General features: G+C 34.3%; 2 protein-coding genes across 10 annotated transcripts in view; both read left to right on the top strand.

Annotated features, from left to right (window-relative positions):
* CCDC7 (coiled-coil domain containing 7) overlaps nt 1–4,571 on the top strand; it is a 95,797-nt gene extending 91,226 nt beyond the window's left edge. The window contains exons 17-19 of the mRNA XM_003771835.4: nt 752–780; nt 1,361–1,403; nt 4,505–4,571. Of these exons, the coding sequence (XP_003771883.2) occupies nt 752–780; nt 1,361–1,364 (33 nt within the window). The 3' untranslated portion in view covers nt 1,365–1,403; nt 4,505–4,571. The remainder of the gene's footprint in view (nt 1–751; nt 781–1,360; nt 1,404–4,504) is intronic.
* A 1,305-nt stretch (nt 4,572–5,876) lies between these two features.
* Nucleotides 5,877–18,028, top strand: part of LOC100914224 — a 42,130-nt gene continuing 29,978 nt past the window's right edge. For 2 of the 9 annotated variants that reach the window (XM_031939727.1, XM_031939728.1), the window contains exons 1-3: nt 5,877–6,608; nt 9,152–9,354; nt 17,801–17,846. In XM_031939727.1, coding sequence (XP_031795587.1) covers nt 6,563–6,608; nt 9,152–9,354; nt 17,801–17,846 — 295 coding nt within the window. In that variant the 5' untranslated portion in view covers nt 5,877–6,562. The remainder of the gene's footprint in view (nt 6,609–9,151; nt 9,355–17,800; nt 17,847–18,028) is intronic. The other 7 variants (XR_004229765.1, XM_031939731.1, XM_031939730.1 and 4 more) reach the window with 7 other exon arrangements.

The following is an 18,028-nucleotide window of genomic DNA, read 5'->3' as shown; positions in this document are numbered from 1 at the left end:
AAAACTCTCAAACCAATTTCTCCCTAATTCCAATGAATCATTGCAAGACAGTTTATCATACACAACATCATAGCTTGAAGGCTGACCTCAGTGGCCATATTGTATGATCACTGAATGATGGACTGAGTCAGTAAGGGAGGATTCAAAGAATCAGAGATTGTGATGAAGGTGAACAAATTTAGTAGAGTAAGAGAGAGGTGGAACAATAGGATTTTTGAGATTTTCTTGGTGGCTGAAGTAGGATTTGTAAAGAGGATTCAAAATTTTCCTTTTTGGTTCCTACAGGGTAAGAATCAAGAGAGAAGTTAAGAAAATGTAGTTAAAAATTAGTGTTCTGAGAGTCATCTCAGAGAAAGTTTGAAGATTTACCATAAGTAATAATTAAAAGTCAACAACACATGGATAGAGTACTTTTACTAAATGGCATTTTTTGTGGTCTGAATGGTTTCCAAAGGATGCCTAACATAACTAGGATTATCCAATAGGAGAATCTGAGAACATCTGTCATATTCATTCATCACACAGTAGTGTGGTGTGCAGAAAATTATTCTGGCCTGGAAATAATCAGTAGGATAGATGAGATTTTCTTTAGGAGCTCTTTAAATTTTAAAATTCTATAATTAAGTTATATTTATTAGCCTATGATAATTGGGTAGTGTTATCAGTTGTAGTATAAGTGAGCTGATATAAATATTTTATTTTTATCATGTATATTTCTAAAATTCACTCTAGCTTATTGTGTTTTTTGCAGGACACAAATACCAAAAAAGCAGAAGAAAGGTAAAAAAAAATTTTTATTACTCTTCTCATTCTTCCCCTCATATATACTTCTAAATTGCCTTATCAAACATAAAGGATAGCAGGATTTATTCGAATTACAACTTTAAAATGTTCTGAACTACCATTACTTATCACTTGGGAGAGAACAATCAGAGAAGGCAAAGATATGAAGATTTAAAAAATAGCTAAACTTAAAAAATAATGTTGAAGAGAAGAAGCTTCTTGGCTTTTTACTAAAACTGAAGTATAGTGGTCATTATAAAAACTGAATTTTAAAAAGAAATTGGAGAATTCAAATGGATTCAAAGCTTCTCTTTGAACTGCCTGGCAAGCAGAATAACTTGGATTAAAGATCTCACTGATGTGTGTAATCTCTCCAGTGCATTTTGCTATTTATTTATATTCTCCTTATACCCAGGTCTTCTTATAGTCTTCCATTCAATAACAATATTCTGTTAATTTTTGTCTTTTACTTATTTTCAAACTTTACTTCCCAAGATGCACAGACTCTCATAGGCATTCTCTTCCTTCCCCACCAAACACCTCATAATCTTACTTTTTTCCTTCTTCCCCAATGCAGCTGAACACTTCAGCCCTTTCATTTATATCCTTCCTCTTCATTGGTGAGTAAATATTGCTTAGCAGATGTCTACTAGTTTGTGAACCTATAAAATCTTGTACATCTTACATTTTAAGTAACTGAGCTGACTATATCAAATTTTTAGAAAATCTTGCCACTGAGAGTTTTGTCATTCCACAAATATCCTCTATGTCAGTGCTTCCAGCTGTTTACTTGGATAAGTAAGCATTGATGTATCTTCAATTTTTATACATTATCTTTGGAGATGAGATTTTTAGCTTTATAATTACTAAAAGGGTGGGTAAAATGTCAGGAAAACAAAAAATACTAGATATTTATTTCCATGCATAATATACATCTTAAAAAATTCCAAATTACTAATCTAATTAGGTTTGATGAAGATTAAATGATCATCATTCTGCTGATCATGGTCAGAATTTTAAAAATGCTCTACTCAATGCCTTAAGGGTTATTTGTATTTTAATATATAATATGCTATTCTGATCTCAAGAAAAATAAGACTTGTATTTATTTATTCATCCTAATGAAGCTTATTTTGTGAGTACATTTTCTTGTCGTTTCCTTTTTTATTGCCTTGTATTCTATACCAACCTTAAAATGAATAAGTGGAAAGATAAACTGTTGGGTGGCTTGGGAGTTGTGGTATTGGGAATGCAAACCCACAGAGTTTCCCCTGGAACACAGGTAGCATCCATCCTTTGATGCCCCAATCAATCCACAAGCAATTGATATGATTTGCTTTAACACTTAGTATTTTTCTATAAAACATACACAAAATTTCCATAAGGATGGGATTGTAACATTTCAGAGCAAAATGGAGTTCTTTTTTAGAGATGCAATTTTAACAGCGAGAATTAACACTACTGGCTTAGCTGTACCAGACCTATATTTTATAAAGCAGCAATCATCAAAACCATTTGGTACTGACTAACAAAAAAAGTAGTAGGTCAGTGGAATAGGTTAGGTTCATAAGACAAAATAGTCAATAACTACAGTAATTTAGTGTTTGATAAACTCAAAGACCCCAGCTTCTGGCGTAAGAACTCACTATTTGACAAAAATTGCTGGGGAAATTGGAAAATAGTATGGCAGAATCTAGGTATTGCCCAACACCTAATGCCCTATATCAAGATAAATTCAAAATCGAGTTCATAATTTAAACAATAAAGGGTGATACTATAAGCAAATTAGGACAATAAGGGGTACCTCTCAGATATGTGGAGAAGGAAGAAATTTATGGCCAAATAAGAATATTATGAAATGCAAAATGGATAATTTTGATTATATTTAAAAGTTTTTAGACACAAAATGAATGTAGCCAAGATTAGAAGGGAAGCAGAAAGCTGGGGGAAATTTTTACATGCAGTGTTTCTGATAAAGGCCTCATTTCTAAAATATATAGAGAATTGACTCAAATTTATAAAATACAAGTCATTCCCCATTTGATAAATGGCCAAAGGATAAGAATAGACAATTTTCAGGTTGAAGAAATTAAAGCCATTTCTAATCATATGAAAAATGCTCTAAATCACTATTGATCAAAGAAATGCAAATTAAAGCAATTCTGAGGCAACACTTTACACCTCTCAGTTGATGAGAGGAAGGTGACAGGAAAAGATAATGACAAATGTTGGAGGGGATGTGGGAAAACTGGGACACTAATACATTGTTGGTGGAGTTGTGAACTGATCCAACCATTCTGGAGAGCAATATGGAACTATGGCCAAAGGGCTATCAAACTCTGCATGACCCTTGATCTAGCAGTGTCTCTACTGGACTTGTATCCCAAAGAGATCATAAAATGTGCAAAAATGTTTGTAGCAGCCCTTTTTGTAGTGTCAAGAAACTGGAAACTGAATGGATGCCCATCAGTTGGAGAATGGCAGAATAAGTTAGAGTATATGTATGTTATAAAATATTCTGAAAGGATCAACAGGATGATTTGAGAAAGGCCTGAAGAGACTTATAGGAACTGATGCTATGTGAATAGAACCGAGAGAACATTGTACACAGCAACAGCAAGATTATGTGATGATCAACTGTGATGGACAAGGCTCTTTTCAACAATGATGTGATTCAAGAGAGTTCCAATAGATTTGTGATGAGGAAAGCCATCTGCATCCAGAGGACTATGAAGATTGAATGTGGATCACAACATAGTATTTTTACCTTGCTTGTTTTTTTCTTATTTTTTCCCTTTTGATCTGATTTTTCTTGTGCAACCTGATAAATGTAGAAATATGTTTAGAAAAATTTCACATTTAACCTATATGGGATTACTTGCTGTCTAGGGGAAGGTGGATGAAAGGGGAGAGAAAAATTTGGAACACAAGATTTTGCAAGGATGTATGCTAAAAACTATCTTAGCATGTATTTTGAAAAATAAGCTGTTATCATAAATAATATAAACAAGTTACCATACACAAAATACTTAAAGATCAAAAAAAATTAATACTATTGAATTTGTTAGGCATCCTTCTTTCATGTTTCGTGGCTCCCTGGTAATAGGAATTGGCAAAACCTGTAATACAGTAACTATTTTAAAAATGTTTTTAAATGCTCTATGAATTATGCTCACGTAAAAATGGCCTCAACATAATCATTTTCCTGAATTTCATCATGAAATCATTACAAATCACTGTAAAGTTGTTTTGAGATTACATTGAATAGGTATCTTCATTCATTTTATGAGGGCTTGAAAATGTTTTCATGTGGAGTTAGTATGGTAAAAAAGGTTGATGAGTGTAAGTTACTGCTATTACCAGCACTCATAAATTTTTGTAGAATTTTTACATCACAACTGGATATTAAAAGTGATGAGATAGGAGCATATGGGAGAAAGTTATAATGCATGAAGGTGCAGGGTAAGAGGCAGAGTGAAGGATACAAGGTATAACAGGAACCACAGCATTTCATGAATAGATTGTCCTTGTAATGTTTTCTTAAATTTATGTCTATTAATCAAATTCAAGCAGATTATTTCAGAATTTCTAGGTAGCACTAATTTTTGACCCTTGAAAAAAAGGAATTGAATATTATTAAATAAGATAAAATTTCAGAAAATTTAAGCACAGTGACACAGTATTTATTATTCATCAAAATTCATTTTGGGTTACTCCTTAGATCCTAATAGAATTTCTGAAATATTTTGGAAAGTCTTCCAAACCTGCAGAGAGTGGAAGGGAATGAAGTAAGGAGAACCCCACCTCAAAGATGCATGGTGTTGCTGTACAATAAAGTAAAATTGTTTAAGCTTTACAACATTTAGCAATTTATTTGATTATAGTGTATGACTTATTGGCAGAGATTTAAACAAACAAGTTGATTTTTAACAGTCAAAGGTTGTATGTGACAAAGTATTTCATCACTTTACTACTTCAAGAGTTCATTGGTATGAACGTGGTTGCAGGTCCTGACCCTTTCATGCCTTAGAGATGGTCTTCATGGCCAACAGGAGGCATCACTTTGTTGGATTTCTATCACTAGTGGTTACATATAATTTTTTTTCTTTTAAAAGGGAGGTATTTATAAAAAGATATTTGATAACTATGAAATTTAGTATACATCTTAGACATATCTGGTGCTGGACAAATGTTCAAATTCTACTTATACTTTCACATAGCTTCCACATGAAGCCCATCTTTATATGGGTTCTTGGGTTAGAAAGGACTTAGAAGCTTATGTAGTAATAGGATGACAAGGCAACTTTAGAAATTTTCTACCTTTGGCAAAGATCACTTTCTACAAGTGAAAAATCTATTTTGCTTTTGAAAATTCTAGAGGAGATTCCACTGTCTCTCTTGAATAATCCATTTGAATATGTAACAGTTCTCACTATTAGGAAATTCTCCTTATGCCTAGCATATTTTCCTTGTTATAATTTGACCTCTTATTAGTCCATTGTCAGAAGAGCTATTTATAGCTGTCATAAGCTCTGATATACGAATTTAAGTACAGAGTTAAAAATTCTAAGTAGCTCTTCAATATTTTAAAGATAGATTAAATAATGCCAGTTATTTTAATCATCTTTTTTTGCTGTTAATAAATTATCCAAACCTGAACACAACAGTTCAGAAAAAAAAAATCTAACCAATTCTGAGTATAATGGGAAAACTATTAAATGCATCTTACAATTTTTACTTTTATTTAAATATCTCATTTGGAGACTGAGAATTCATTTGTCATAGGCATATATTGTAAAAAGAGAGCCTAATTATGTCCTTTATCTTTTTCATTAAGATTAGGAATTTTTTTCTGATGTACTAGTATGTAGTTAGTTGCAATTAAATGGTCCTCATCTTGTATTGGTGCTGCTAAATTTTTTCTTCTCAAATGGTATCACTTTACTTTTTAAAGAAAATTTTATTGAACTTTTTTGGTTTTATACTACCTAAATATCCCCTGATAATATTCTTCTTTCCCCTATCCCTTTACTCAGAGCCAAACTAAACACAAAGAATATTTTCTTATTTTTGTTTTTAATGAATTTCTACAACATTGCTTCCTATTAGCATGAACAATTTTAAATGTACTGTAAAAATAGTAATTATGAAAGTTTTGAGGAGGTTGGATTAGGGATTGTGCAATTTGGTGAATGGGAGGGATTATTGGGAAAATTCTTGAGAATGAAGACTTCTTTAACAGGCTCTCTTTCTCTTCTGTAGTAAAATAATTACACTTATAGATATGCCTAGATCATAAGTCATGACATTTCAGAAAAAGTATGAAAAAAGTTTTAGCTTGTGGATAATTCCCATCCTGCTTATCAACCCCGATCAGTTTCAGAATCTCTCCAATCTCCCACAGATACATACAGAACCTATACCCTAGAGGGAGATTCTACTCTCAGTGGAACCTAGTACACAAGATCCAGGTTCTTAGACCAGGAGCAAGAGACACACATTCATGACCTAAGAAAGGAAAGAACTGGTTGCCAGGTGCAGGGGATGGTGCTTCTCATAAAAGACAATTCTCCTACAATTTCACCCACCATTTACTCTGAAAGAAATACCCAATTTGGCTAGAGAGGTGGTTTTTAAAGATAACTAGGAAGATGCATGGGAAAGTACATCGTCAGCTAATTAGCTACTGGATTCTGTAACTGTGATAGTGCCCAGTTGACACAGAATGACTTTGGATGATGTGTGACTGGGGGTTCTCATCACCCAAGATTGTAAGACTATGGAGTTTATAGATACTAAATCAGGCAAAAGCTGGAACTATGAAGGTGTGTATGCATGGGTGTGTGGATAAGCTGGTCTGGCTGTTCAGAAGCAAGGAAAAGTTGGGGGTTGGGAAGAGAATTTTTTTTTATACAGACTTTGTTTTTCATTGGGTGCTGGGTGAAAGGGTGGGCTGGAATTTTTCACATGGTACCCAGTATTGACCAGCTTGGTGTGGAGCAAAGTAGAATACAGAGTGAGGAAAGGACCCATCTAAGTTTCTTGAAACCCCCAAATCCCTAACAAGCAGGGGACGAAAGAAGAAAGGAAAGGGATGTCTCTGCCTGGATTGCAGAGATAGGAGCAATATGTCATGCCAGATGTAACAGTTTTATTGTGGATGCTTCAGGGCAACTCAGTTAACAACAGCTTTAGGATCTAGTGGTAACCTGATCAGCAATTGCAGAAATCCCAGTTCTCATCTAATTCAGATTTATAAATTTTTCTTTTGTTTTCTTATCCTTTCCCTTAATTATCTACTTTTCTACCCTTTGTCCTTGAATCCATTTTTATGATGCCAGAAAGGGCTCTGTGGCTTTTTACCTTCTATCACCTATGTCCCAGGAGGTTCTGTTCCACTCTGGTCTCTCTCCTACATCAAGGTTGATGATGGACTAAAGTAAGCAAACTTGGAATAACCATGGATACATTTTAAAATCTCATATTCTATAGCAAAGCTGCTTAAACTGTAGGTTATGACCCCACATGGGATTATGTAATGGAATGTGGGATTGCAAAATTATGATTTGTTTTCAATGTTTGATTTGTATACCTATTTTATATATCCAAAGTCATGTAAAAATTTCTCTGGTGAAAAGGGGTCTCAAGTGGAAAAGTTAGGAAGTTTTTCTTAATCTTCTTTAATTCTTCTGTTGATTATTTTCAATTTATCCTATGTACAATTTATTTATACATACCTGTTGTTTGCAAATTGTCTCTTCTGTTAGAATGTTAGCTCCTCAAATGCAGGGACTGGTTTTTACCTTTATATGTCTATTGCTTAGCACAGTGCTTGGCACATACTTGTTGCTCAATAAAATGTTTATTCACTGATTACTTACAGCTTTAGTTCTCTAATTTTAAAGAAATATTGTTATGATATTATCATCTGGCTTAATATTACATCAGTGCAGATGTTAGGAGATATGTTTATGTTTAACAAAGACAGGATGAATTTTTAAAATTTGCCCATAGTCTGCAGCCAGATTTGCCTACAAAAGACCATTATCTACCACCAAAACTAGAGTGGAGGAGAACCTCTTGGGACACAGATGAGTCTTCAGCAAAGCAGACTGAGAAATGAATAGGTCACAAAAATCTAGAGAAAAAAGAAAGGGTAGAAAAGTAAAGAAAAGAGAAGAGGGTTACTGACAGTGTCAAAAGGTGCAGAAAGAGCAAAAAGGATGAAAATTGAAAAAAAAAAAAAGCCATTAGATTTGGCAGTCAAGAGATCATTAGTTTGGTTTCAGTTATATAAGGTTAGAAGCCAGACTGTAGAGAGCTGCTAAGAAAGTGAGAAGTAGAGACAGCTAATAATCAGCCTTTTTCAGGAGGGAGGAGAGATTATCACTGAGAAATATTAGATGGATTTAGTGAGGATTTTGTTTGAGGATGGTGGAGACATGAGTATGTCTGTAAGCAGGAGAGAAAGATTGTAGATAATTGAGTGGGGATGAAAGAGAAAACAATCTATTGGAGATTAAGGATGGAATGAGACCACTTGTTCATGGTGAAGAATTTTCCTTAGTAAAGAGAAGAATCACTTTTTCATGGTAAGAGAGGAGGAGTAAAGGAAGAGATAAATAAAGGGTATTTAGATGATATGACAAAAGGAGGGAAGAGAGTTTTCAGTGAAAGGCCTCAATTTTTTTTTTCAGTAAAATATGAGGCAAGGTTCTTGGCTGACAGGAAGACAACTTTTGTATAAAATAGGGTTGGATATGTTCTTTATCTCAAAGACTGCGTAGAATTTCTAGAAATACAGTGTGTCTAGGGGTGAAGGGAAGACAATAGCATGGGGAGAGAGAACAGATTCTGGGAAAAACAAACTCAGCTTGGGAGCTGACTCTTAAGAAGCTATAACTTCTGGAGACATGTGGAATGGGGGTTCCCTTCTAAACTGCAGTGTTGAAAAGGGGATTGAGAAAGATCCTCCCACCTTCCCCAGTTTTTAATCTCAACCCTTCATTGGGCAAATGTCTAATTATCTGTGACTTACATAATTAGTATTTAACTTAAGAATGGCTTGCTCCCAATTTCACAATTTCATTACTATCTTTTTTTTTTTTTTTTTTTAGCATGTATCAATTTAAAAAAGCAGTGAATTAAGGGATCCTAAGGCAAAAATTTTTAATTAGCATTCTCTTAGATAGTACACTGAAGAGTTCTCATCAGTTTCAAATAAGAATGCCTTTTTTTATATTTTCTTAGTTAATACTAGATGTATTTTAATTCTAAAGCACAGAGAAGATAGAAGAGAATCCTTGCTAGCTTAGCTCTTTTAGAGGGTAAAAATGTATAATAAAAAACTGAAATCATCACATTACAGAAAAACCATCCCAGACAATCCTTCGGAATAAGGATAAATTATCTACTAAAGGGAAAAAAGTACATTCTTGTAAAACTATTAAAAGGAAAAAAAAATCTTTGATGAAAAGTGAAAAAAGGCTGGTATCTGTACCTAAAATTCCAGTTACTCAACTGCTCTCTCTTATTCCTGGACAAAAAGTGGCTGAGAGTGCTCCAGCTAAGGTATGGTATAATGTAGAATCTTCAGATTGGAAGGGATCTCAGGGGTCATCCAGGCTAATGCACACATTATCAGAAGACCCTTATACTACATTTCCCACTAAACCTCTACTTACAAAGCCTCCTAAATGAGATACCTACTTACCTCTTTAGTCAATTCCACTTTGGGTTAGCTCTAATTACTAAATGGAGGCATCTAGGTGGTTGTAGGTAGAGCTCTGGTCCTGGAGTCAGGAAGATCAGAGTTAAAATCCAATCTCAGACAGTCACTAGTTGTGTGACCTTAATCCTTAACTCCTGTTTGCCCTAATCAACTGGAGAATGAGATGGCAAACTACAAACTTTCTTTGCCAAGAAAATTCCATTTGAGTCATAAAGAATAACACACAAATGAACAGCTATTGGAATGTTTTACATTAGCATAAGAACACTTTGTTATGAATTACCACTTAAATATCTTGACTAAATATGTAAATATAAATTTTATATTCCAAATTAATAATAAAATTTTAAATTTTCATATTTTTAGGTTGCTCAGTGTGATGCTTAGGGATCTAAAGATTATAAAGTATCTCAATTAGTAATAAAGCTAGTAATTTTCAAGGGAAAAGTATAGGATGTCCCTGTTTCAATCCTAGTCAAGGGAATACTAATCTATTATGCCATCAAAAAAAAAGTATTCAACATGAAATACTTTAGATAAAGAACTTTTGGGGGGAGCTCACATGCAAACAACTAGATGCAAATAAGATATACACAAGATATACAGTGGTTCTACTCAATTTTTTTTTTTTTTTTTTTTTTTTTTGGTTAATAATATTGCTTGGAGGAAGGGGAACAACACTGGTGGTGGTGAGACTTTTTCTCAATTATTTGATAGCCTCTCTTTCAGAAATCTTAACAATCACTGTAAACTGTGTGACCTCCAGTTGTCTGTCCTTTGCTTATAATAGGACAAATGACATCACGGATGGCGATATCTTGACATGTATTGGATTTAAGTGAGGCAGAGTTGCACAAAGTCATCAGCCCTACTCTTTTTTTTTTTTTTTTTTCCAGAGACCAGTGGCAGAACTAATAATGATGGCCTGGGATGCAGTGGATAACTTTAGTGTCTTTTATGTCTGGCCAAGCTCTGAGTGCTCCACAATATCTGCCCCAGTCACCTTCATGGTTATTGGAAAAACTATTCTCATCTACTCATTATACCAGAAGAAATCTTTATACACTTGGAATAGACATCCCTTAATTCTCCAATAGATTTGAGGCCTGTTTGTAATCCCTGTATGGTCCTTCTGTTTATTAGGTCTTATCTCTCTACTCTTCTCTTTGCTTTTTCTTCTGTAAGACCTTATTTCTTCACTGCATCTCTTTGAGAAAAAATTCTCAATACTACTCCCAGAAAGTTGTGAGTCTGCAAACAGCAATGTCTGCTAACAGGAGTGTTATTTATAGTCATGCTACTAGAAACTGCTCTATTCTGTTTTTGATTTTGTTCATTATATATCACAGATTTTTTTTTCATTTTGCATCCATTTGCTGCGATATTCTTCACATGTATTTCTTAATGTATTTTTAATGTATTTCTTAAATATCCTCAGATCCATTTGGCTTAATTGACTCTAAAGCTTTTTGCAAATTTGTTTTTTCTTCCACTGCTCTTTAGGAAGCAATAATGCTCGTCCTTCACCATCCTTCTCTATAACATTTTGCAAATTGTCTATATTCTTAAACAGTGTTATCCCTGTTTTCTATTTCTCTCCATTTAGCAAGGAATTGATTAGTTGAGAGGGTTTCCAAGGTCTTTTAGTAACTTTATTGTGGTGACTGATTCTTATCAGTTAAGCTTCCCTATGAAGTAGTGATGTTGTAAGGACACAAGATTTGTAGGGGGCAAGTTATCTTGCCAGTGATATTAATTGTAAGACTAAATATAAGGGGATTGATGTGTTTTGCACTGATATGCCAATTATAGGGATGTAGACCCTCCAAAACAATACTGAGGAACTGAAGAAAGAAAGGCCACCTTCCTTGATTTTAAATATTTGTAGGTTTATTAGGGTTTATTAGATTTTTGAGGGAGTTTACCTATGAGACTTCATCCTTGGAGGCAGGAATACAAAATGGTGTTTATGGATGCTCACACCAATTCCAAGCCAGGTCAGGTATATAGAAATAGAATAAAGAAGGCAAGTTGCCAAGAATGGCCCAAGGTCATGTGCAGGTTTTCCCAATGGATAGTTGGATCTTCTTTTGCTGTTTACCTTTACTCAAGGTAGTTTACATTTTTCTGTAGAGTGGTATTTTACATTCCCATTCTGGCATACTGATGGTCTATGCCAATATCTATTCTTTTATTAATTTTCCATTTGAGCAACCTTAATAGCTTATTTAAAGAGGTCTAGTTTGAAGTTTCAATTAAATCCCTTTTCATTTATATACATATACATATGTGTATGTGTAAAATATGTGTATATATAGATATGTATCTGATGTGAAAATTACTCATATTTTCAGTCATCTAACAGAATTATCAATTGGTTGGAGGAAAGTCTTTAATACGGCATTCTGTTCTATAGCATCAAATGCTTCTTACTGTCCATGAACAACATACACAGACAGATATTGAATTTTACATATATTTTGGTCAATTGTGTCACTGTGGTCTGCTATACAATATTTTTCTTTGTGAAAGTTTTCAATTTCCTCCTTATATCTTCATCAGAGAGTACCTTCGAAAACATTGTAAAACTTGTATGCACTGATACAACATGGAGAAAGAAGAACTAGGAAACTATTTAATTTTTCATAATAGTGATGGAAGCTCATTATATTCAGAGCCCCTTAACTTTTTTATTTTTTTATTTTTTTTGCTGAGGCAATTAGGGTTAAGTGACTTGTCTAGGGTCACACAGCCAGGAAGTGTTAAGTGTCTGAGACCAAATTTGAACTCAAGTCCTCCTGACTTCAGGACTTATCTACTGTACCACCTAGCTGCCCCAGCCCCTTAAAGAAAATATACTTGATATAAAGGTGTAAGATTTATGTAAGTTTGGTCATTTTCTCTTACTGGTTTTGAGATAGTTTCCAAAATCCTCTATTCCTATCTTTTTATTGAAGTCACCAAATTTTCAAGTATATGTTGATTTAATTTGGAGGGTCTTATTGAATATATCTAAAGAAAAAAATTTTCATCTTCATCTCCTAGCAACAGATAGTATATGAATGCTTACTTATCTTCATGGTGGTCTTTTTGAAGATGTTCATAATGACACTGCAATACAAATGTCCCATGACCAATGACTAAATATCCCATGAATTTGTTTCTTATTGTCTTTGAGCAAATCAAGTCAATCATTTATTTGCCTTACCAAACAAAACTTGAGTCACTTTTTCTCTTTGTCCCAACTTTTGTTTTCTGATTTTATTTGTTGTGAGAATACCAAGCTTGATATAATTTAGTTCTTTTAGAAGTATGTCCACTTGATTACTGGACATTTAGATTACCTAGAGTTAATAATTATATATGGCCTAAAAACCATGTGATTCTTACACCTTATGCTGTCTTTTCATCTATCTCCAACATTGCAGAAGTCAGAGCTGTACTGAACTAGGACTTTTTTTGTATTTTTAATTTCATGCGTTGTCATGGCCAAAGAATTTAGTAGTTATTGTGCTATTTATGAGTTTCTTCATGTCTAGTGGCCAGTACACTAGTGATGTTTCTTCAAGTTTAATGAGATTGACTCTTGGAAAGAGATTGATACTAATACAAATCTTGAAAATTTTCCGGAATGTTAATCATCTGTAAGAGTTTGTATTCCACTGGTATAATCTTTGACCAAGGTCATCTCCATACTTTGAAGAGACATTCGAGTCAGACTTTAAAGAATATTATGATATAATAATTATAATTGATGTTGTGACACTTTAAAGTTTGCAAATAACTCTCAATATGGGATGTACAAGTGAAGGCAGAAATTATATTGGAAATATAGCTGAGGACTAAAAGGTCAAAATAATCAAACTCTTAGAGAAAAAACCAAAAGAATTGGTTAAAACAAAAACATATATAAACAAAAACAATAATCCAACATTTCTAGCATATTCTTCCCCAGAAGTTAATGCTTTAAATATAAACTACTTAATGGCATAGCTAAATAGGTGTTTCACTTTTAGCTTAGATCTACAGAACCATCTGAACACCTAACTCAAGGACTAGATCCTTTGGCCAGCCTCACTATATGGTATAATCTCCTATTCGTAATGACTTCTCTAAGAAGTTATAACTAGGGAGCACCTTTTTCAGAGCAGCAGACTGAGGAACCCACCAGCTCCCAAACACTTTCAAGGTGGCCCCTAGGTTTGAAAAGTTTGTCCCTCATGATCACTGTTCTGTCTTGTGTGCTAAGGGAAAGAAATACAAAAAGAGGCAGCCAGGACTTTGAGATCCAGTTTCAGGCTCACACAAGGATATGCTTCTGTTTCCATGCAAGAGCAAGCACCCTAGGCTACAAGGCTCCTTCTCTGGAAGGAGAGGATGATCCCTATTCCTTCCAGCAAGGGAAATCCAAGAGAGAACTATTCATTCCAGCCACATGGTCAGAAGAGGGCAAAGTGGTCTCTCTCAAGTAGGAGGCTCACCCTGCTTAGAAAACAATATTTAGATATATTCACATGCTTTCAAAAGAGCACTCCATCCGTACAGTGGGGGTGGGGCTTCTAGGGATTATTCAGAAATGTCTAATTGTGCATACTCTTTTATATTAAGAGGCCCATAGGATGCCAGTCTGTCTGCACATTTGTGACTTAGAATAGCCATTGTTAAACATACATTATTTCCTTTGGCCTTTATTGCAGCCTTGTGAAATTTTCTGAGTCATGTTATCCTTATTTTACAGAAGAGGTCATTGGGATTTAAAAAGATTAAGTAACTTGTTCATAATTATAATATTGGCTCCATGGTGGCCAATTGGTCCACAACAAGAGAAACACAGAAGCAGGGAAAGAAGCTTCAGACTATAAATCACATTTGGAGAGGAGAAAAGATCAGTTTTTCAAAGAAAGACCAAGTTCTCTACAGATTAACCCTATTCAAAGCTCCTCTTAAAGGAATAATATGCTGAGCCACTGGACAGACAGGTCTAGACCATTACTCCATGTTCAGATAGATCTAGAAAGATTGAATTTGTGAGCTTCTGAAAAACCATTAAGGACATTAAAACTATTGGGTGACTAAAAGACATGACCACACATTCAAAGTGTTCATGCCAGGTCTTGAAAGGATTATTCCATTCATCACTCTGCTATTTATGAATGAATTACATGTTCCCCATAAATCCAAACTGAGAAATGTATTAATCTGAGTCAGCAAATTTAGATAGCTATAAAAGATGGGAAAATCTCAGTTATTACATTGAGGATCTAGTAATCATAACAAAATTATAATCCTCAACTTTTTTCTATTAACCCTTGGATTCCAACAGAGAAGGTAAATGGAAAGCCGTGTTAAATTTCTTTAGCATTTTCTCTGGGAACCTCTGGATTTTCAGATTATGGAATATTGATAATCCTCTGGGATTGGGGACTAGGAGATCAGGTTGATAAGGAAATCATAGCATTAGTGTGATAGAAAAGTTCCATTAAGACATTTCATAATTACAGGTATTGGGACAACAATACCAGCCTGGAATCTTAGCAGCTGATGTCAACAGTGACATAACCCAAAACAAAAGCCTTAAATTATTCTGCTTGAAGCACGATCTTCCCTGGGTTCCACTAAATGATTTGCTACTTGACATCTAATATGACTGGACATGGAGAAAACCAAGTGCTGAAAAAAAATCTTGGTATTTTTCTGAGTCTCCAAGTGCTTTCAGTCAAAGGAAATGAATCCTTACACATGATCATAGCCATATTTCCAGAAATCTCATGTCCATGAGGCCTTGAACCAGAAACACTTGATAGTCAAGAAGTTCAAATTGAAAGGCAGAAAAAGGGATGGATGGACTGACTGACTTTCTTTTGGGAACTAGAAGGAAAGATGTTTCATTTGTAGTAGTTTCCTATTACAGAATGTTTCTAACCACTCCCTAGCCATTTCATCCTTAGAGGAACAGCTAGTCAAATAGTGATTGCCTAAGTGACAAAAGAATATAGTGATTCTGTTATCGTAAGTAATCTATAGGTATAGTGGAGGTTGTTCTCCCTAAGGTATATGGAATATTTGGTTTCTTAGGTTGTGAGCCAGTGATGTCACCTCCCACCATACCACTGTGTGCAGCTGGAGGTGAGGAGGTTGTGAAAAGAGTTGTGGGAAAAAAAGCTTACTGGTGATAAAGGCAGAGAAGGGAGGAAGCCCATTGGGAGAAGTATAGCCTCCTGAAGTGACCATCAGTTTTTTAGAATCAGGGATTGTCACAAGTGAAAGAGATTGCATAGTCTGTAACTTGAGATCCCAATGGAGGAGAACCCACCACCTCCCAAGGCAGCCCCTTCCCCTTTTGGACAGCTCTCTGTTGAAATGACTTCCTTATATCAAGGGGCAACCGGCCTTTGAAGCTTCTTTGGTTTCTTTGATATTGTACCTCTTTGTCTTCTCCAGGCTAAACATCCCCAGTACCTTCAACTGATCCTGGTAGGCCATAGGTTCTGGACGCTAGGTCCTCCTTGATAAAGCCTTAGATAGCATTAGCCATGTCATCGTGCTAACTCATATTGAGTGAGGGAGAAGGGAGAGGAATAAGCATTTATATAGTGCCTGATAAGTGCCAGGCCTTATTGATCCTCACAACAATCCTGCAAGGTGGGCACTGTTCTAATCCCCATTGTACAGTTAAGGAAACTGAGGCACACTGAGATTAGTGATTTGCCAAAGGTCCCATGGCTAGTAAATATTGGAGGCCAGATTTAAACTCAGGACTTCCTAACTTCAGGCCCAGCTTTCTATTCACTGTCACCCAGCTGCCCCTTATTAAATTATATAACATTGAAATCCTCAGCTTGTAGAAGAACTTTTCTATCTATGGCTCCCCATCTTTGTGGATGTTAACATCACTGGAGCCTTCAGTAAGTCATCATCTTTTAGCTAATCTTATCTCTATGTTGATGGTTGCTGACTGCTGAAAGTTAGGGTGATTGTGGTAATATGTTAAAATAAGGAAATTGTATTGACTCTTTCTTTCACTTGAACACTTAGGGGCCCTTGTAGGGTTATTAATTGACCTGATTTCAATATTGTTATGTCTCGGGAACTTTTTTGAGGAAAGGGAAAGAGAAGGGTGGAATGATTGGTGAAACATTCAGAATACGCACAATGTTTATTGATTTATTTCTCTGTTTTATATAGGCACAGTTAGTGGAGTCTCAAAACAATTATAATAGTAACATCAAAGATTATTGATCTAACAGATATAATAATAATGAAAAAGTTTGAAACATGTGAGAATTACCAAAATGTGATATAGAGACATGATATGAACACGTGCTTTTGGGAAAATGGCACTAATAGATTTGTTCGATACAAAGTTGCTGCAAATCTTCTGTTTATAAAAAATAAAATATCTGTGAAGTGCAATAAAGCAAAAACAAGGTATGCCTGTGAATGTTATATTTAATTTAGTTAATATATTATTATTAATAATAATTAATCACCAACAACCAACTAATTATTTAATTATTTATGTTATTTTATTATTTATATTATTAATTAATAATCTTTTTTTTTTTTGGATCTCCCCCTTTCCAACTGAAATCTAGTGCATTAGCCACCCTCTTCCCCAAGCCTCATAATCATCTGAATACATGATAAGCATAACTTTTATGGTTTCATCTAAATAATTGATAAAAGGGCACTTTGTTTGTTCAACCATACTCAGTTTTTTAAATGGAGGAAACTGGATCCAGAGAGCTTGTAGCTTGTTCAATGGAAAACAGTAAGATAGAGTTAGGACAAGCTATCTTCAATGCTGTCTTTTAAGCCAGTGAAATTTGCTAATTCTATCTTTCATTTTGCTTAACAAAAAGTTAGTGTGTCTTTCATGGGATTTAACTGGTCCATATATATATATATATATATAATATACATACATACATATATATAAACATACATACATATGTATATATACCTCAGTATACTGCCACTGAGATCATCTTGGACAAATTATTCAACTTCTAAGTCTCAGTTTCCTAAATGTAAAACATAGATTATCATGTCTATCCTGCTTATCTTATGAGAATATTGTAAACCTAAAATAAGGTAATAAATATGCTTTGAAAATTGAAGCATTATATGAAATAATAATGTTTTATATATAATTCATGTTATACAGTTATCTTAAAGCATATATGCATATTATATTATAAAATATGTATTTTTAAAATTTGTGTATTTTATATACTTATTTAATATACCTAATTTGAAATTTTTTTGTTATTGTTGTTACTAAAGCCTCATATTGAAGTATGGATTCTTCCCCTCAGAAAGGACCCTCAAGGTAATCACATTTCTCTCTTCTTTTGAAAAATGAATACTGCCACAAATGTAAATCCCATGGGAAGGTATCTTAGCAATGAATAACCTATTAACTCTTAAAGTATGCATTCAACCCACCCATACACACACCATAAAACTAAGATCCCCTAATGAGAAAACTGAATAAGTAGAATGTTAAAGGAA

Source organism: Sarcophilus harrisii, chromosome 5 (genome assembly GCF_902635505.1).
Source record: "Sarcophilus harrisii chromosome 5, mSarHar1.11, whole genome shotgun sequence".
Classification (NCBI taxonomy): Eukaryota; Metazoa; Chordata; class Mammalia; order Dasyuromorphia; family Dasyuridae; genus Sarcophilus; species Sarcophilus harrisii.
The sequence above is the reverse complement of the archived record's forward strand: the minus strand, read 5'-3'. Positions and strand labels throughout refer to the sequence as shown.